This window comes from Amblyomma maculatum, chromosome 9 (genome assembly GCF_055883805.1).
Source record: "Amblyomma maculatum isolate TAMU_Amacu chromosome 9, ASM5588380v1, whole genome shotgun sequence".
Lineage (NCBI taxonomy): Eukaryota > Metazoa > Arthropoda > Arachnida > Ixodida > Ixodidae > Amblyomma > Amblyomma maculatum.
The window spans coordinates 76425781-76446509 of NC_139352.1; the positions used below are offsets into that span (position 1 = coordinate 76425781).

Consider the following 20729-nt stretch of genomic DNA (forward strand, 5'->3'; position numbering starts at 1 on the left):
CACGCGAACACGCCTTTAGTTGTTCTTTTTGTACGTTGAGTGGCGCTAGGTGTTCGGCGGAAACGGCTGTGACACGCCTCACTTCCGTTCTATGGCGGAGCAGCGAGCGAGCGGAGAGCTACGAAGAGCGGAGAGTGAGCAGCGAGCGATCTGTCAGTAGCGTTCGCAATGAGTTGTTGCATGTTGCTACGATTGTGAACGTTTAGTTTCCTGCTGGAGAGGTTGCTGCTCGCTGTGAGCTTCAACCTGCTCATTTCTCCAGCCGAACGGAAGCAACGAGCGCTTCAGATGCAAACTTGTACAGTGGAACAAGCCGGGTGGAGCAGCCTTGAGTGATGGATTTGAAGCCTCCGCGCTCGGGACATCACCGGTCACGTCAGGGTAAGATGCAGCAGCAGCTGCCCCTTCCACGTTACATCCGTCCGCCGATATGCTGCGGTTCTCCGGGCCCTCTAGCCCCCAGCGTCTACAGGAATCGGTTATAAAGGAAAATTTTGATTTAGCGGTCGTCGCAGCCATCGACCACGCACGATCCTCGCCTGTTAGCTTAATCGATTGCGGACAGCTGTAGCTCGTTGTGTAGCCGCGCGGCCTTGGCTGGAGGGCTCAGCTGCCTCCTCCTGTAGCCTTCGCGTCGCGTTTTCTCGGGAACGCTGGTCCAGCTGATGACATCGTGCTTCACGAAGCTAGCTTGGCGTGGGGCCAGAAATGTCTACGCGCCATCACTCGCTCCACGCTTGCATCTGTCCAAACAGCGGCTGCACGCTGCTTCGGCACACAGGCTGTTGCCCTCTCCCTGCCTTGCGAAAAGCAAACCCCGACTCTAGGAGAAACTGGAGAGAGAGATAACGGAGTTATCCGCCCCGGATCGGTCGGGGGAAAGTTGTAGCAGATAGCGGAGTCGAGAAACTGCTGCTACGATAGCAAGCTGCATTGGAGTTTGTGTCATGCACGCGCACATGCTGCTTCATGTGGCTGTTGTGGCTCTCGTGTAGAGTATTGCCGTTTTGGTTGCTGGTGAGTGCATGACCAGAGCTGTCTGTCTCTACACATAATCAGCGCAGCCCACATCGCGACTGGGAGTTCTCGTCTCGACCATATTATTCTGCTACCTGCTCTGGCGACGCAGGCGAGTCCTGTATTTACATTGGTGACGTACCGACACCTGTCGACGTTTTAGCGCAAGGAAAGTCGGCGATGATCTAATGAAGTTGGCCTGAGTCGGCGTGTTAGCGACGCAAAACGTTGTGCAAGTTATACCTCGAAGGAGCTTCAAATGCAGCTCGTGTAGCGCTTCGTATTTTTTTTTTTTTTTTTGTATCGCAAAGCCGCGAGCTTCAACGTTCTAAAGTGCGTCAAAAAATAAATAAAACGGCGTTATGGCTCTTTTTTTTTTTTTTTTTTTGCTGCCGTCTATGAGAAAACAAAAAACCGTAGTCATACCTGCTTCCGACCTCATGTCTTCTGAATATTTAGTTTCATTCTTTTGTATGAACAACTTTGCTCCTATTCAGAATGTAGGGTGCTGCCACCAGCTTAATGCCTGTCTCCTCTTGTTTAACTCTTTCTACCTCGAGAATTGTGCAGAAATAGTAGTGGTAAAACACTTTATTTCGGAGCAAGAATCAATGCTCACTAGGAGGTTTGCCTGCCACATCAGGCCGAGTGTACATGGGAGGCACTGAGCTAGAAGCACAACTTATTCACCCGGGCATGGGCCCCAGTATGTTGATCAGCAAGATGATGATAACATAAGCACACAGGACAACTCGTGACGCACCCAACTTTCTTTTTTATTGGTCACTCATCACTGGGAAAATAAAATTCGGTGCAGGCAGGCTTCTTCACATCAAATATCACCTTGACTGGCCTGTATATCTACAGGGTAAGAGCCATGGCAGTAATGTTTCTTGGGAAAAGAAGTGAGGCATGTTCTGAATCACTTTGCTGTTACCTGAGGGGTGCATGTGTTTTAGGTGCTGGGCATGTTCCTGTACCTTTCACTAAGCTGAGAGTACTGTACATGCTGTCCGCTTATTCTCTGGCCCACTGCTCGATCTTCTGTGGAATGAAAGGATTCAAGAAGTCACAGTGCTTTATGCACAATGAAATGGGGAGTGATGTCAGAATATTTTGATGGGTTACTTGGAGCATGTTGCTTATTTTCTCATGTAGTTAGGCTATGCCTCAGAACAATAATATGAAACAAATTCACTGAACAAACTGAATGCATTGGGCTTATCGACACATCAGTTTTTAGTTACATTAGTATTTGTGGTCACAGTAAGCTTGCTGTTGTAGAAGCACTATTTGGTTCTCCAAGGCTGCCTGTATCATGCAAAATGCACCATGCAGACGCTTATTTTAGTTATGTGGCATGTATTTACCATAACTAGCACAGTCCATTTAAGATTTAAAGCTCAAGCATGTTCGGGTGTAGACATTTTACAGTGCAAAGGGATTAGACATACAAGCCACTGTGTAAAACCCCTGTGGCTTTTAGTCTTCTTCTGGGTACTACTGACTAGTAGTTTTTACAGCCTTGATGCAGAACTTTCAAACGGCAACCTGTGCTACATAACATTCCAGGAGAAGGCAGCTCTCATATTTCCTTGTCTTGGTCACATGGTCATTTTCACTTCGCTGAGCACCATGTACACCACAGAAAGAACAGCGACTGTATTCTGCAATTACGTTTTTTTTTTTTTTCCTTTTATTTGGTCTTCACGTCGACCATAACAAAAGCATCAGAAGTATGAAAGAATACATCAGCTCAGTCATGGGGATCATGTTTTTCCAGATCTTGCAAGAGCAGTTTAGTTCATATCCTGAAATGGGATGAACAATAATACAGCTCACCATGTGCATAAATCAGTCATCATACTTTGCCTTTTCTCAGCGCCGGCATCAAGCCAACAGTGCAGCGTGCCCATAGTGTTAATTTATGCCGATGAGTGGCATCTTTTATATGTTTGTGTAGTAGTCACCAGTGCAGCATCATCCTCTGCAGCCCTTAGTGTCAGAAGGCAGTGAACAATGGTAGAGGACCATTTGAAGTGAAGGAGTAATGAATCATTATGACAGGCCGTGTTCTGCTCTAATGACAAACCGAGCCAGGGCTGTGTGACTTCTCCGTTGGTGCAGGATCCAGGGACATCCCTTGGCAGGCAGCAGGGAGGCAGCAGCGGGCGCGTGTGCGCCGCGGTCCTCTGTGATGGCCGCCTCGGTGCATGCCTGCTGCCCAACACCACTGCAGCCACGCACTCGGCGACTCTCCGCGCAGGCGGAGCTCAGCGCCGGGGCGCAGGCCCGGCCACCGAGGCCGCACAGCCATGTCACGCCTGAGCAGCAGACTCCTGGTGAGTAGCCGCTGCTTTAAGGCTTGTTTTTCGCACGTGATCAAATGACAGTGCAGTGTAAGCACTCCATCTGTATGTATCTGTCATCTTTTGGGTGTTATTTCAAGCACTGTTTATTATTTATTTTGTTTCTGTCACTTTACTGCAGGCCCTTTTTGTAGGCATAAGCAGTAGCGACAAGAATGATATTCAGGCTCAATTTCAAGTGGTTACAAAAGCAGCAACAGTTTTGAGTGCACGGGAGATTACGAAAAGAAAAATATTAACATAAAGGTATGGATAATGGGTTATTCACACCAGAGGCCTACTTCGGGAGTGAATTCTAGTCTGAAAAAGTGTTCGGACAAAGTACTGTAATGTAAAAACTGTAAAATAGTGACGTATGCATTGTATAAGTTGCCTGGGCCATGTCTCCATTTTAGTAAGCGCTGAGACTTTGCCACTCAAATTGTATGTCTGGAATGCCATAATAAAGTACTACAGTGACGTTTACTGGCATTTCCACCACCCTTCTCTTGTTCACTATGACATTATCATTACATCATGCATGAACACAACACTTCCAGTGACTTCCAGGTGGTCGAAATTTTAGGAACCCTCGAATACAGAGTCTCTCATAGCCTGGGTCGCTTTGGGACGTTAAACCCTACAAACCAAACCAAAACTTCCAGTGAGTAATTGCTGTCCGGATGTTCTTGTAAAAGTGGCAAGAACCTGTGTTTTGGAGCGTAAAACGCAACCATTGAAGCTTTACACGTATGGAGACATGCCCAGAACTCTGTGGAAGAATGCCAAACTGATTGCTACTCATGCTCGTTGTCATTCTTCTCCCGACTAGGGCACTGTACCTGTTGTCCTTTGTCCTGCCAAAGGCTTTGTTCTCATGTCTTCACTGCACTGGAAGCCAGGTGTCACTGCGAATGCAAACATGGCGCTCTTTGAAAAGCAGCTACAAAATAATCTTGCATGCAACACGCACCTTTCGTGGGCCATGGAGCACATAGTACGCCTGACATCCTTGTGTTCTTGGTTTTACTGCTAATTTGTATAAATAAGCAATTTGCAAAGGTAGCTTTTAGCAACAGAAGTTATTAACTATGAGGGGAAAAAAAATGTAAAGGGAGGGGCAAATGTGAAGACAGAAGCTGTCCATCATGGTCTTGAGCTGTACTAGAATGAAGTGACAACTACAAGAAAAGGACTAGTTATTCAAATAATAGCATGTGGAATAACTAATCAGTTTTTTTTTTTTTTAGTAGTTTTATTTTGAAGCTTTTGCAGTTTCATTTTCTTTTTAATTTATCTGTTAACCTGCTGATACTTCACTGCACGACTTATGGGTCGTTTATTCTTAAGTGTCACCTAATTTACTCACTGCGAAAAACCGTGAAAGAATCTTTCTTCGAGAATCGCTTGTGAAAAAAAAAAAAAAAAGTGCTGTCACAAATATTATGTTCATAGCTACTTGCAAACTTGAGACATTTTAGCTTAAGCTCAACTGAAGGCTCCCTCGTTTAGTCATTCAAATATGTTGTAAATACCTTTCATCTTTTTGTTCACGCTTTTTATCTATTTGCTAAGCATATTTGCAGTCTTATTAGAAAAGCTTGAAAAAGTTCAGAAATAAACTTTTGTGAGGTTGACTGACTGTCTCAATCAGACACCCTGCAAACATGTGAAGCTTCACTTATAAATGTTGCTTATTGCACTTAAGACGTGTCGATAAGAAAAAAAAATGCTACTATAATGAAAGCATTTCCAGATCTTCCTTTTAGCAAACTTAGGCTAATGCTAATGGAAGTGTAATACTTTGGCATGTGAACTGTGTGTAGCAATGCATTTGCTTATGGGGCTTTTTTTTGAAGCTGTAAACTGTTAATGAGAATTAAGGTATGACAATTTCATCGGCTATGGTATGGAGTGTGCATAAAGTCTCATGTGAAATAAGCTTCACAAATGTAATATTGAGTGACTGGTGGAAGTGGAAATTTCATTTTAGGCCTCACAGCAGCCTAGAAAGAATACTGTATAATGAAGAACTTGGGAAACTTGTTTCCTTTCTCTAGGCATGTTACAAAGCAAATGCCAAAATTTTCCTAGCTTTACATATTCAGGTGTTTAAAGAGGAAAAAAGAAGCGATATATTAAAAACTGCGATGCAGGACATCTTATCACATGTCACTTAAATCAGATCTCCGCATTATTGCGGGTTTTGGTTATATTACTCCACGCATAAACCTCCTGAATGAGTTTCAGCAGTTTTTCTCAAGGAATGAATCAATGGCACAGCATATATTTCATTAAAACATTTAAAGTTTGCAAGGTTTTCAGACTTGGCATTCTTTTGGAATAACAACCGATGGCCAGATTCAAAATTTTGCTTTGGAAGTCTGCTTCAGTTTAATCTTTTCTTCCAAGAGCAGCCAGTTTCATTAAGATTAGTGGTGCTTTTTCTGTAAAGAAGCTCGTTCATACACATTTAGTGATGCAGTAGTTTACCTCTTGGAGAAAATGATTAAAGAGTGTGGGTAACCCCCTCAGCATGGCATTCCCATATCTATGATATGCTGGACTTCTCAGTAACGCTATATGTCATTCTTTTATACACTGTGCTACCTGAGGTCAACAATGATGAAAAAGGCATCACAATGAGAATTTTGGTAAGGATGTATTAGAACCATCATAACAGGTCGACACTCATGTGGACCTAGGCAACTAAAGTTTGAACAGAGCATGGAAAACTGGGCCTGTTGTTATTCCTGGCATTCAGATAGATTGGAGTATGTGAGCTTTTTTTTGCCTAACTAGATTGTGCAGCATTAGGACTTTTCATTCAGAGCAAAGAGTTAACTCAGCAGCGAGCTAGATCCACTGGGCTTGAAAAATGAGTCCAGCCTCTGACACATTTTACTGAGCAAAAACAAGGTGGAAAGTCTGTCAAGAATGTTAAGAATAATGAAGAATGCAGTGTCAAGAATGCATGCATATTTTCAGTGGAACTAATTCCTAGTTTTTGTTTCAAATTTATTAGCTGCACTTGAGTTCTATTTTTTTTTTATTATTATTATTGTGCCTGCTAACTGCATTTGCACATGCAGGTCAGAAAGAGGGTTTACTGGGCTCTTGTTCATTCTCATTATGAATGAAGCACAAGCTTAAATCCCCGTTCCGTCATACTTAGACTCAGTTGTTGCAGGCATGGATGGACAGTATACTTTTGGAGTGCACTGATTGCAATTGCTGTCACTTTCATAATAAAGGGGCTCCACCCCTGATTCATAATGTGATTGACTGCATATATTTTAGTTTTGTAATGTAACTTTCTTGTTGTTGTTTTTTTATTATTTACCTATTTTCCTGAGGACACCGTGTTGAGCCTATCAGTGAGGATGGACAACCATTGTAAAAAGAAAAACTGCTGCTGTAACATATTTCCCGGTTACTAATGATGGTTGTCATTTATCCCAGCTTCTCCCCTGTAACATTCACTAATTGTTTAAATGCCCGTTCACACTTGCGACTAGCGGAGGTCGTGCGACCGTTTTGGCTGAGAAGCGGCAGTCGCGGGCCATCCGAGCACTGCTCGATTTTCGTGCTTTGCGACTTCTGGTGTCAAACCGGTAATCAATTAGCGAATCAGATGAAGTGAACGTTTACTCTATATGGTTAACAGTGAAGATAGAAAAGTCTAGAAAGTTACTCTCAGGTCGCATTTGCAAGTGTGAACATCGATCGCTCCTTGGTCGCATGCGACACCCGGCCGCACGCCCTTCGCGACTCGCAAGCCTGCATAGACCTCAAGTATGAATTTGAGAAGAAAAAAAAAAAACAAGCTTAAGCCACAAAAAGGCAGACAGCGATGTCGAAAACCGTATCCACCGGTGTTACACTGTGCAGGGTTTACAAACAAAGGCAGGAGGGTAGGTCAGCGGCGAAACAAACGAGCACCACGCATGGAGTCCTCGAATCCGATTAGCCGGTCGCACTTGTCGCCACGCGTTTGTTTCGGGCTGAATGGTTAAAAAAGAAAAAGAAAAGAAAAGAAAGGCGGTCGTCACGGCCACCCCTTTGAGTTGGCGCCGGACGAAAGCTCGCAAATTTCACGAGGGGGAGTGCGAGTGTATATCCGCGTGCCACGGGCGTGGTAGTTATCCATTGTGCTCGCTTCTGCTGCTACGGGCATTTTGTTTTTGTTTTGTTTTTGTTTTTTTACTTTGGACTTTTGTTCTCTCTCTAATACCGTGCAGCGCAGTGTAACTGGTGTAACATTCGACACGTCATGATGCACCCGCTAGGCGCGAAGCGAAGTGGTGCAGGTCTCGACTATGCCGCTTCCACATAGTTGTTTTTCTTTTTTAGATAAGTTTGAGAAACAAACGACTCTGGCAAGCTAAGCCGGCGACGGAGTGATTAGATTCGGTCAGTTTTATTGGCATTCCCATTGAATTACGGTGGTTCGTCATATGCTGCCTCCTTGCGGCAGCGGCATTGAAGCACTAAAGAGCAGACGACGCACAGTGGCGCGCGACTACGTCGCAGCTTTCTTTCTTAAAATACTGCACGGTTTTAGCGATGAGTTACAGTTTCAGCGTTGCAAACGCGTTGGTTGCCGCTTTCTGCGCTCGCGTCCGCTTCAGGAGCAGCAGCTGCACGCGATTGGCGGCGTTTCTCATTGTGCAAATGGTGTGTGTGTGCTCGCGCGCGCCTCCATTCTTTCTCCTCTCATTCTTTTTTTATTTTATTTTTATTTGACGTTTCCCGGAGTGCCGAGCGTCCGGCAGCACTGTATGACTCCCCTCGCTACTGTCTTTCTTTTTTGGGGGGCCGACGCGAGCGCTGGACCGAAGCAGAGCGACGGCTGCGCCAACATCGCTCTGCTCGCCGCCGCATATCCTCCGTCGGCTCTCTGGGCTAGAACGGCATGAGTTAAGGAGAGAAGCACGGATGGGGAGGAAACAAAAATAAAAAAATGTGGTCGTAAACCAGCGAAGAGATGTGTGTGCATTGTCCGCTACAAAGAAACGTGCAGCCAGCAACGACGAGCGATCGCGCATTCCCGAGATCGGCGAGTTCGGCGACAGGGCTTCCTTTCATTTTTTTTTCTTCGTCTGCCGGGAAAGACCGTTTGCTAGCGTAGCGTTGCGCTAGAGTCACTGACCAGACAGATGATCGGCTGCTCGCGCAGCCTCGGAACAAGACGAAAAGCGCGCGTTTCTGCCGTCGCCGACTTGCGCTGCCTAGTACACGCCTGCGCCCGATGGGTTTGCGGAGAGGTGATCGCGCTGATCGAGGACTTTGGTGGGGGTGGCGAACACTTGTTGCCTTCTCCGTGGCTGCACACGCTCGTCGCGTGCCGGACATTTGCGCGAACTAGGCCGTGCAGCCCAAGAGCGAAGCTAACGAGGCGTGCCTGGGTCATCTTGCTCGCTTTTGCGCGCCAAATGACTCCGCGTGTGGGCGGACCGAGACAGTCTTCTTCCCCGAACGCACGTGATGCGCCGCACCGCCGCGAAAAGCGCTGCGAAGTCCTTACTTATCCGCGGCACGCGAAGGTTGCTGAAGGATCAGGCGAAACATTTTTAGTGGTTGCCTTACGAGGCTGCATCTAAAAAAGTTAAGCGGTGGCATAGCTTGGCTAAGCACGGTATACATGCAGAAGCATTATTTAGCACTCGTTTAGCTTTACTCAGTCACGGCTTGCCATGTTTTGCGAATTATTGATGCAACCAGGAAATCCTGTATCCTGTGTTGACTTTGTCGGTGTTGGTGTCAATGTTGTTTCGCTCAGGCAGGTTGTCGTTGGCAGGTGATGTCTGAGCAGCAACTGATTGCCGGGTTATGCAACACCACAAGGCCATATGACATGACCGAGTTAGCATAAGCGGCCAGCTAGGGTCTCTACTTTGAAATGGGTGAGATGAAAGAATAAGTAGGGTTTTGAACCGCCGGCACACTTGAATCCAGTCAGACATGCTACCCCTTGGCCATAGGCCACACAGGCACATTCTTACAGCACAGTTATAGTAGAGCTTTGTATCTATGTTAGGTGACGTCTCACACAGTGTGGTAACTGACCGCTGTATGCTAATCACTGTGCAGGAGTTAATAGAGGCACAAATTTAGGGATTAAGGATTAAGCAAGTAACGAAGTACATGTATGCAAATGAGGATCTGCAAGGAGAGCGCAGGCAGGAGCCATTAATGCTCTTGTTTCATGCCCTGAAAGGTGGAGCTTAATTTTTAATTGGGCACTTTAGGCTTTTATTCACGATAAAAAAAGGCCTAATTAAGGTTCTAAGTTGAAGATGAAGACAACAATCAAAGCACAGCTTGAAAGACTGGCAGCTTAGCACACAAGGAAACTGGTCTCTATTTCTAGGCCTGGGTTCGAAACCCACTGGCTATGAGCTTTTTTCTATTTTTTTTTTCTCGTGTGGTTGCTTTTCCATGGGCCCCTTTATAAATGCAGCCCACTGGTTGGTCCATAGTGAATGTAAAAATGGGTTGTCAATGACACCAAAGAAATGTGTAGATTGTCGCTCCACCCATATGATAGCAGATCAAACTTCTCAGTTATGTATGAAAGTATCAGGCACCCGCTACAGGTCTCATAGGCATGGCGCTTTCACTGGAAATACTTTGTCTTTTAGTAATGGTTTCGGAATTCTTGCTAAAAATGAAGTTACAGTTGACTAGCATCCAGCAGTTAAGCTAATATCTAAGCCATTCTCTTTAGTCCAGCTTAGGTCTTTTGCAAAAGTTAACGTGTTGGTTGAGCACTTGCTAAACCCGTAGAGCAGAATATTTTATAAACCTCTTGAGACAGGTATAAATGGCTGCAGATCTTGCATTATATTCACACATCTCTGAGGTACCAATATCCGTGACGTTACTGAAAAATTTTTTTGAAGCATGTCACTTCAAGGTAATGAGAAGAATAATCTTCTAATATATCTAATATATCTCTAATGTAGCTAGTATCTCTAATATGTTTCTAATATATCTTATAAGTGCAGGCAGTTGTCAGAAAAACAGCAGCTATCTAGTTGATCCTTACTTATTATGCTTTGTTCATTCCTCTTCCTTGCCATAGGGGCTCTGTAACATTTGCTGTTCGGCTCCTTCTACTGCATCTAAGGTCACAGGATCAATGATGGCCGCATTTGAATGAAAGAGAAATTAAAATCTCTATAGCCATATTCAGCTTGAGGATGCTAAACCCCACACACATTCACACATGCATATTCAGAGTTGCTCCTTTGAACCGTAAGTATTTGCCTTCTAAAGGCACGAATAACATAAATAAGTACCGCCGAAATAGATATCTGTTAACCTGAATTTTGTGAATCTGTGGTGCCTATGCACTTCATGTGCACTATGGGAGCTATAACGACCAGTGGAAGTTCCCCATTTTCAAAATATAGCTTAGTCGCACAGTTTTGGTTTTGCTTTCCCTAATTTCACACCCCCTGCAGCTGCATTCGGCCGTGCACGGCGGCCAATCGCACCATTTCAGGCGCTGTTTGACGTGGCACTGTTCTTGTTATTTTAGGATGGCGTCAATGCAGTTCTAACACTGACGCATATATCCCTCGCGTGCATCCACATGCCATGTCCAGTACACTCAAGCACCCTCATAACATGACAGGGCTGTTTTGTGAAAAGGCGCCACTGCTACTGCGTCAAACCGTGAAAAGGGTTGCGGAGACCTTTACGCTTTTGGAGTACTTTCTTAACATTCCTGGCAGTGTGCACTAAGCAAAAAGCACTTGACGAAAATGGGAAAAATTGTCGTTCTCATTTGAGTTTCGTCTCAAATGCAAAAAAAAACCCTCATACTTGGGTTCACTAGATTAAATCATTTTTGTGCAAACGGTTTTCAGCAGTTCTTTCATATCCTTTCAATAATTCGAACATTTCTTAGTGCTTTAAAGGCCGAATTACAGGTGTTTACTGTTCAATGCTTATAGGGCCAGAAAAGTTGTTTGCAAGAAAGCATGACTAGAGCTTGTAGAGGGAGCAGTGACCTCAAGTTACACTGCAGTTGCTTGTTTTCGTACCTGTCACTGGCCTTTCAAAGAAGTGGCATTCCATAGGACCTCCGCAAACGCCCATGGGGTAGCCAGTTTTACTGATCAGGGAGTGCCTGGTAAAGTTCACGCCCTTTTTTTTTATCTTGGGGCCACGCCCTACCGAGGAGGTGAGAACGCTTATTAACAGATTGCTGTCATCGCCTTGGATCCACACATGGTTGTCATGCTCTTTTCATATGGTTCGCACATTCTTAACACAATGTTAGTACATGGATGCACTGATCAACACATGCGCGTCGGCTCCTTTTTGGCTGGTCACAATGGCAGCAACTGCTTGGGAACCCGTGACAACTCCTTAACAGTATTACGAGTTGCTGAGCAGCAGTGCTAAAGAAAAGGGCAGGTGGTTTTGGGCAGGCCAAACTTTAAACAAGAAGAGCAGGGGAGCCCTCTCTCTGCCGACTGTTTTGACAAGGAGGTTTGTCTTTGACAGTGTCTGAGGTGTTAATAAGAGCACTAGAGGGCTAACACCTTTCTCTGTCGATGCCTGCGCTCAAGTTCATTCTGGTTGCTAATAAAGCAGTCTGTAGTTGCAGCCAGAATTGCTGGATCAAATGCCTCACTGTGTTTATTGTGCAGTCGAGCAGCGCCGTAGCGCGGTGGAGCGTTTGGAGGAGACCAAGGCGCAGTACGTCAAATCAGAACGAGTGCTGGACAGTCGTCAGGGGCTGCGCAGCCGTCGTCCCGAGGGAGCTGTGTTCGAGCCTCCGCTGCTGGCACGGTCACCCTCGGCCTATGAACTTGTCGAGCGTCTCAGGGCGTCGCCTCCTGCAGCTTTGCTTGCACGGGCTCCCTCCCTGAAGCTGCGTCGTGCCCCGTCCCCTCCCATGCGAGCACGGGCTCTGTCGGAGACGCAGGCGAGGCGTCTGCTAAGACCGACCAGGTGATTCTTTTTTTCCAACGGTTGTCAGACATTGACCTTTAATTTTCGTGGTCTTCTTTTCAGTCAAGTAAACTGCAGTAGATACAAGATACATCAAATTTTTGCTTATACTATCAAGCTGCCCAAACATCCCCTTGAAATTTTTATGCAAAAATGCAGCATAGTTGTTTGCATTTAAACTCTTATTCAGCAGAACAGTTGTTATTTCGAATTTCGCACAGTGCCTGTACAAGTGGCACTTCTCCTGAGGGCACCCCCCACGGTGACATTTAGTATGGAGACATGTCAGCTGTGCGGTTTTGGGCACCCGCTGACAGCACCGGCGCTGTGAAATTGTGGGGAAAAGCGTGCGTGAGGGCAGCCTTCGGCCTGGCATACTTACTTTCAACACGGCACTGCTGTCATGTGGGGAAGCAGGCATTCAGTACACGGCTTGTCATACAGTGAAGCTAGCTGACCAGAGGCCGGTGGCAACCTTCACATATTCTTCTTCTCTGCACAAAAAAAAAAAGCACAAACATCTACTGTTCCCAAATTTTAGTATACATGTTATCGCATTTTTAGAGCATCTTTGGCAGGCTTACACCTTTTATGGTTAGCAGTGGCTTTTTCTCTCAAAGCACTGTCCGCAGCAGCTTTGATGTGAGGTGATCTAGGCTTAGCGGCACCCAGTGAGCAGGACGTTGCCAATAGTCAGCTCGTCGATTCTGGAAGCACGCTACTTGGATGCACCATATTCACACATCTCATCATTCTGTATGTAGGATTAACAATATATCGAACTATTTTTCAATCCTCTTTGAGTTCGATATGTTTGGGACCCTGTATCTTACATGCCGGACCATATTCTAAGTTTTGAACACACCTAGTATGTTGAGTGTTATGGGGTCCCATTGCCTTATAGTGGCTTTGCCTCAACATAATCCGTCGTGAAGGATAAGAAAGCAGAGGGAAGAATGCAATGCTAGTAACGCCAGTAGCTTGATTGTTAGCCGCCGTGCTATGTATCAAGCATTGAGTTCATTTTCACTGGTGTACAGTTGGTAGAACGTATTGCTGATTTTGAAGACAAAAAAATGTCCTGCTTTATGCTGAAAAATGTGATGTTGGCGATCAGCATGCAACGGGCAATTGCAAGTGATTAGACGGCGTTGTTCACTGCAGTCTGCAACCATTTCACCGTTGCACCTTTTTCACATTGCCCTTTCCAAGTCCCAAACATGCAAGTCCCAGTCAACTGCTAGGATAATTGCTGAATCTATTTTGAGTGTCAAGTTTCTTCACAAATGTCATGGGAGTTAGGACAAGGACATTTGCTGAAATGCACACAAATCCTGCGACATCCGAAGGTAGTTTGAGTAAAGGTGTACGGTGGCATCTGAATAAGACGAGCCCACTTGCACATAGCACTTGTACAGTCATGGGCAAAAGTTTGCGCGATGCAGATTCACAGGAAAGAATGATTTCTGCTTAGGTATTCAGGCCATTGAGGCAAATGAAAAGCAGAGAAGCACGTGGGGGACACTCGTACGCTTAATCTGCTAGAATCAATACCAGCTGCATGGCTAAAAAAAAACAGCACAGAGGTCAATTTTTTTTTTCTGCACTTCCACATCTTATAAACTTGTCCATTATTTGGAAAAATTTGAATATGCTATAAACTTTTCGAATATAGTAGTTTTCGTCTAAGGGGCTTGAAGTTTGAATAAGGCCGGCCATAGTATTTTTCTATGACATCTCTTCAAAACAACACAGTCCGCACCGATGCCTCATACCATATCCTGCAACTCAGTGTACACTGGATGTAGGTTTCAATGCCATTCATTCATGCCATTCATTCATGCCATTCATTCAAGATTTCATGGTCCATTCATATGGCAACATTCATGATGCTCATACATGGCCTCTAAGACTAGAAAATGCAGCAAGGCATAGGCAAGTTTAGCAACCTTGCCCTGAGGCTCCCCGCCGGGGTGGCGCAGTGGTTACGGCGCTCGACTACTGTTCCCAAGGATGCGGGATCGAATCCCGGCCTCGGCGGCCGCTTTTCGATGGAGGCGAAAAGCAAGGCGCCCGTGTGCTGTGCGATGTCAGTGCACGTTAAAGAACCCCAGGTGGTCGAAATTTCCGGAGTCCTCCACTACGGCGTCTCTCATAGCCTGAGTCGCTTTGGGACGTTAAACCCCACAAACCAACCAACCAACCGATCTTAGAGGCCTTAGGACATGAGCCTTGCTATTGCCTGTCTTATGCCCTGAGGGATGGTTCTAGTTTGTTCCCTTTCATCATCAATAAGAAAAGGTCATTTTTCTACATGTATAACCTGATGCTAATAGAGTTAACATACTGAATTCATGTTGTGCACTTTAGTAAATGTCAGTGTTTCATTCTTTGACAGCTGTAGCTTTATCACCACAAGTTATCACCGAACATACTGAACTGCTGCTGCGCTTCAGTGTTTCACACTGTTCCACTTTGAATAGCTGTTCACAAAGGTACCGAATAGTCATTCAATTGTTCCATTCGGTATGCTGTTCATATTCGATTTGGTACTTAAAAAAGAAAAAAGTGCTCTTCGCACACCCCTATGAATAGTAAGGCATAACAGGTGTGAAATAATTTATCTCTTCATTTCGGCCATTTGATAGTTGACGTTCCAGACAAAATGCGTTGCTGATCATTTACCAGAGCAGCCACATACAAGACCTCAACTCGCATCTGTTCTAAGAGCATGCATTTTTTTTTTTTTTTTTTAAGTAGCTGCTACCATTGAACTCACTTTGAAAAGGTCTTCAGTGATGTGCACAAGCAGCTGTTACTAAGAGACCTCTGCTATCGGCCTTGTGTCGTCTCTGCTCACGAATGCCGCTTCTCTTCCCCCTATTGTCTTCTGAAATCAAGGATGCAATACAGTTAGAGGGAAAGGGGCAAATGGAAAGCAGGCCCTGTTGCCGCCATCAGATCTAACGCACGCGAGCACCATTTGCTATCTGCCCTTATGCTATGTGCCTGTCACCCATGTGACATAATTTTGCACGAAAGTGCGAGGGTTTTCTTTTACTTTTCAGGCAGCACATCTTTTATTTCGCCTTATTTACTGACTGCCAGAAAGAATTTTAAGTGATCACATTACAGGGTTATGCATCAGTAAGCAAAGTGCACTTGTAGGAGGGCTTTGTGGGTGGGGTTGTGATAAAAGAATGCTTCAAAATCATGCGGAGAAAACATTTGGCAAAAAGATATGGAAGCATGCTAGTTGTAGATGCATCCGAAGGCCTCATTTTTCCAGGAGTGCAAAAAGTATGATGCTACCATAGTAATGGGTGGTGTGATAGCACAGCTTGGACCTTCCTTGTTGCCATCAGTTGTCCCCAGCGGTACAGTTCCTGAGGAGGTCTCAGTACATTGTGTAGACTAGAGGCCACTGTCACCCTTTGTGACATGCATTTTACCTTAGTGGGCAGAAATTCAATTTAAAAAATTGCCTAATAATGACGCTCGTTTAGCGTGGTCGGGCCACATGCGAATTCGGGGCACCAGCACTTCGATTTTCCTTTGAGGCCGTTGCCTACTATATTGCTGGAAAGACCACTCGACATGCACTAGTGGACACAAGGATGTGGTATTTTCAAATTTCTCATGTGAATTCAAAATATTTTGAAATAAACTACCAATTTGCTATACATGAACACATTTTGGTGTACAATGTTTTTTTTTCCCCAGCTACAAATTGCTCTGGGCGTAATTGTCTCATTTCAGTTCGTTTTCCCTATTTGTCATTTCATGGCCTCTTTTTCTTGCTTTCCTTTTCCGTCTGCTCTACATTATTACTGATTCGCCATAATTTTTAAATGATATATTCTGCGTGTGCATGGAGCAGTGGGTTGGACAGAGTTGCCACGACTGCTGAAATGAAAATTATCCATTTCCACAGCTCTAGGAGGAAGCACTGTCAGCTGTCAGTGCTTTCCGAGTAATGCAGTCGGCGATTTTGCATGTCTTGAAGGGGTATAATTTCAGGGTAGATTTGGTTGTTTGGTCTTTGCCAAGAAAGGTCAAATGACAAGTTCAGTTGTCTTTTCAATTGTAATTAATTACTAGCTCTTTTTGCCTTGCATAAAAACATATGTGCTTTTTTGAAAATTACAAATGCACTGAAGCTGAAGCTGAACTCTCCGATGTGAGTTTACTGAAAGTGACCATGTAATTTACGGACAACTTCTCAAGCACAGTTGCCACTCCGCCAGAAATTATTGTATACATGCTGCAACAGCCACACCATTTCCTCAAGCAACATTTTAAATGTTTGACCGCTTTGGATGGTCATTTTGTTGTTGTTTTTATTTCACTTGTTTTTTACTGCACGCTCGAATGTATTCACCTCTGCACTCACATACAGCATTGCTTCAAAGCTTGGCAGAGCAGTCAGCATGTTTGCTGAATCTTATAAAATTGATCAGAGAGCTTCAAGTCACGCATAAGCTTTTACAAGAATTCTACCGTGTGAAATTTTGTAAAAGTACAACTACTTAGAGCTAAGTGTTCAATGTAAACGTGCACGTTGATTGCAGTTACCAGAAAGTTTGAGTTGATTTCACTTGTAGTTACGAGAATGACACCGACAATCTCTTCTCAACTTCTGTCCGTCTGATCACATTGCCTGAATTCAAAAGCAATGTTTATATTCTGCTCTCCTCTTCATTTGAAAAAAAGAAATGTAGGCACTGATTGTGCCAAGGTCTTGCCATACCACAAATTGTCAGTGAGTGTACCTCTAATGCATAAGCAGACAAATCTTCGTCGAATCATTGACTACAGTGGACATGAAGGCTGGTCACAATCAGCCTTAGAAGTTTCCTGAAGGGTTCAAAGGCGTGTCTTTGAGAGTATTGCGATGGCATAGAATAAATAGATTGTGCACCCAACTGTGACATAGAGAGTAACTGGTTTAATGGATGCACACGAATGAGAAGTTTGTGCAATGTCGCAGCAGTTTGTTTTGCTTACTTGTGCTGCTTAACACTGGTGTTGCATATATCTATATACACTCGTCATCCAAACAGTCAGGCAATTTTTTTAGTCTACACCAGCTACACTAGTGTAGCAAGATACCGCTGGAGGCATTGGAGTTTCGCTGCACTGGTACACTAGTGTAGGTTAAAAAAATGGCCCTAGTCTCTTTTAAAACTTGCACGCAAGTTGTTGTGTGTTGTGGTCCAGTTTACATGCGAGATATGCAGTGCTCTACTCCACCAGGTCAGTCTCTTGTCTTGCTGCCTTAAGAATTGGGGGGGGTTTATATCAGAGCAAGAACTTTAAATGCAGTTGGATCTGGGTGTATCGAACTTGAAGAGGATCACAATATAGTTTGATGTGTCAGTAGTTAAATATATATAGACATCTCAATACGTGAGTTCACCTGTAACGTAGAAGCAAAAATCTGTCGTGCCACAGCGGATGATTCTTAGGAACTGGTCACTGCCTTTTGTAAGATGTATAGTCTTGTTTCCAGTGCATTGTAGTTAAAATAACTGCTCATTGAAATTAAGGTACAGTTGGTTTTCACAGTGCATTTGCCGGCAAAACAAGTGAAGCATGCCAGTCAAAGGCCGCTGGTAGAATTTAGTTAGGTTTGCTCCGCTGCATAGCAACAATGCGGTGCGGAAATGAGTGAGAGAGATCAAAGTAACCCTTAGACACATTCTATATGAAACTTGTCAAGGTTTCTCAGAGCAGGCACTGCTCACAGGTGCTCAAGGCCACGCAGCCAACCTTGCACTGCTGCACTTGTGCAAAATGATCAAAGAGGGCTGTCAGAATGAGTGCCGCTTCATGGGATGCAGTGCACAGTTTGACGTATTGAACAGCTGGTACACTTAGTGTTTGACATACTGAACCGCTTTCTGACACTTTCTATGCAGGATTTTCAAGGGGATAATAGTACATATGCATTATGGTCAATTGTTCGAAATATCCGGGTTCGTACATCCGGCCTCACTTGTACCCGAGTAAGCTCGTTAAGGAAACCAGTGAGTGTGTGACCTCGCATTTGGGAGCCAGAGATGTTAAAGGGATCCTGAAAAGTTATTTACTAACATGAACTATTGAAGCCAGATTCACTACCAGCATAAATATTGGCAATGGAAAATGATGCTTCTCTTTTCCCTCAAGTCAGCACACGCCGGAGCGCCAGCAAAAATTGTTTAAAAAGAAAATGATGGCGCCCCGTTTCCCTGCATAACTTTGAAGCGCCCATTGAGAGGGCACACCCAGAAAGCCCAGTTGAGGTCAGCAGGAACGGGACAGCTACAAATATGCGGTGAAGCGTCACCGCGATCAGTTGTGACCAGTTTGCAGAACACAGAGCACTTTTTAAAAATTATTTGTAAATTGCAAAGTCAACGCAGAGCTATTAAACTTGTGCGTTGCTCATAGCCAGAGTAGCTTTGGGACAATAAAACACATAAACTAAACTTCTAAATTTGGCTCGAATACTCACAAAGACCACCTCAGCAGATTTGTTACATTTGAAGTCGCCGACCGTTTTTTCGGACTTGAAGGGACCCGAAAAATGGTCCGAATAATCGAACAGTCCGAAAAATCCGTGAAGCACAAAAAATCACTTTATTCAGAGGAAATCGGCTTAAAAAAGTCGCCGATTTTACCTTGCGGCAAATTTCTTTTGCTGGCGACGATTTGCGCTTGTATTTGCGCCAAAGTTGTCGTTTCGCTGTACACGCTAGACAGCAAGTTCACAGCGTTCGTAATTTGTACAAGCGATGGCTGTGGTAGGCCGCCCGAGTCGTCGTCGGAGTCCGACTCGTCTTCAGGTTGAAGAACCTGGCGTACAAGTTCGTCGTCCGTGAGGTCCGCACACATATCGAGGCCATCGTCCACTTCAACAAACTCGCGGAACGTGGAGCCCGTTGGAATGTCCATTCCGTTCCCGCGAAGGTCAACGATGAGGTCTTCGCCACTGTCTGCAGTCAAATCCTCAGAATCGTTGCAGTCTTCTACGTCATCGACTTCATTGGCAGAGAATCCAGCGTGCCTGAAGCAATTAGCAATTGTTTCCGCTCTCACTGCCTTCCACGCGTCAGCCAGCATGCTAACCGCCGCAAAAAGATCCATGGCGTACTTTTTCCCGTTGTCAAAACAAAGGACTGTGCGCCGCAGAAGACGGGTTCGATAATGCACCTTAAGGTTTTTGATCACCCCCTGGTCCATTGGTTGGAGCACGCTGGTGGTGTTTGGTGGCAGGTATTCAAGCCGAATGGCTTTCAGGTTGTCGAAGGTGCCGTGAGCCGCGCAGTTATCAACAAAAATAATAACTTGTCGCCCCTGCCGCTCGAAACTTCGGTCGAGTCGACGCACGTAATCTTCAAACAAAGCATGAGTGATCCATGCCTTGGAGTTGCTGCAGTACCACACGGGAAGGTTCTTCGCGCCCTTAAAACACCTAGGATTTTTGGATTTGCCTATCACAAGAAGTGGCAGCTTCTCAGTGCCAGTGGCATTTGCACCTACCATTACTGTTATCCTTTCCTTGCTGTGGCGGCCCCCTGAACAGGAGTCACCCGAAAAAGAGAGGGTGCAGTCAGGCAACATCTTGAAGAAGAGGCCGGTCTCGTCACAGTTGAAGGTGTCCTCCGGGCTGTACTGGCTCAACAAGGGCTTCAACTTCGTCTGACGGTAGTCTGCTACCGTGGCTGGGTTGGCGGCTCCGCTCTCCCCGCACATCTTCTTAAAAGACACACCGTGTCTCTTCTTGAAACCGCGGAGCCATCCGTCCGTGAACTTGAATTTTTCAATTCTCATTTTCACGGCCAGGGTCTCTGCCTTTTCCTTCAACGTGTCGCCCGACACTGGAAGGTTTTTCGCTAAAGCAGCTTTAAGCCAGAGTAGCAAGGCCTTCTCCAATTCGGGGTGGTCGCCTTTCCTGTCGTTCTTCTGGCTGCTGCTGTGGGACGCCTCAAAGGCGGAAAAAATCTTCTCCTTATTTTTCACGTAATCCGAAATAGTTTGCTTCGACAGTGCGAACTCCTTGGCCACGTCAGCTTGCGTTCGCCCACTCAGCACTAGCTTTATGATCGCTGCCTTTTTCTCAAGGGTCATGGTAGAATAGCTCCCACGCTTCTTTGACGGACCCGGCAGCACTGGCGGGGCCATGTCCACAGCCCGAGTGCGCACCACACCGCTCGTCAAACACGCAAAAATGAGGCACTTTTCGTTCAGAGCGGTGGAACCGCCGGACGCAATCACAAAACGGCCAAAGGATTGACGGCGCGCCACTCGGTTGACGCGGTCGGAGAAACTCGCGTGACAACACGGCGGACGTATGAGACAAAGCACAAAGAGATAGCTGCCCGCGTCAGCGTTGGCGACAAAAGCAGG

The 20729-nt window shown here is 45.3% G+C and overlaps 1 protein-coding gene across 1 annotated transcript in view; it reads left to right on the forward strand.

Moving 5' to 3' along the window:
* Positions 1 to 79: 79 nt before the first annotated feature.
* Positions 80 to 20729, forward strand: part of LOC146179468 (protein FAM110B-like) — a 28257-nt gene continuing 7607 nt past the window's right edge. Inside the window, exons 1-3 of the mRNA XM_084579086.1 lie at positions 80 to 381; positions 3145 to 3359; positions 12032 to 12335. Of these exons, the coding sequence (XP_084435212.1) occupies positions 3215 to 3359; positions 12032 to 12335 (449 nt within the window). The 5' untranslated portion in view covers positions 80 to 381; positions 3145 to 3214. The remainder of the gene's footprint in view (positions 382 to 3144; positions 3360 to 12031; positions 12336 to 20729) is intronic.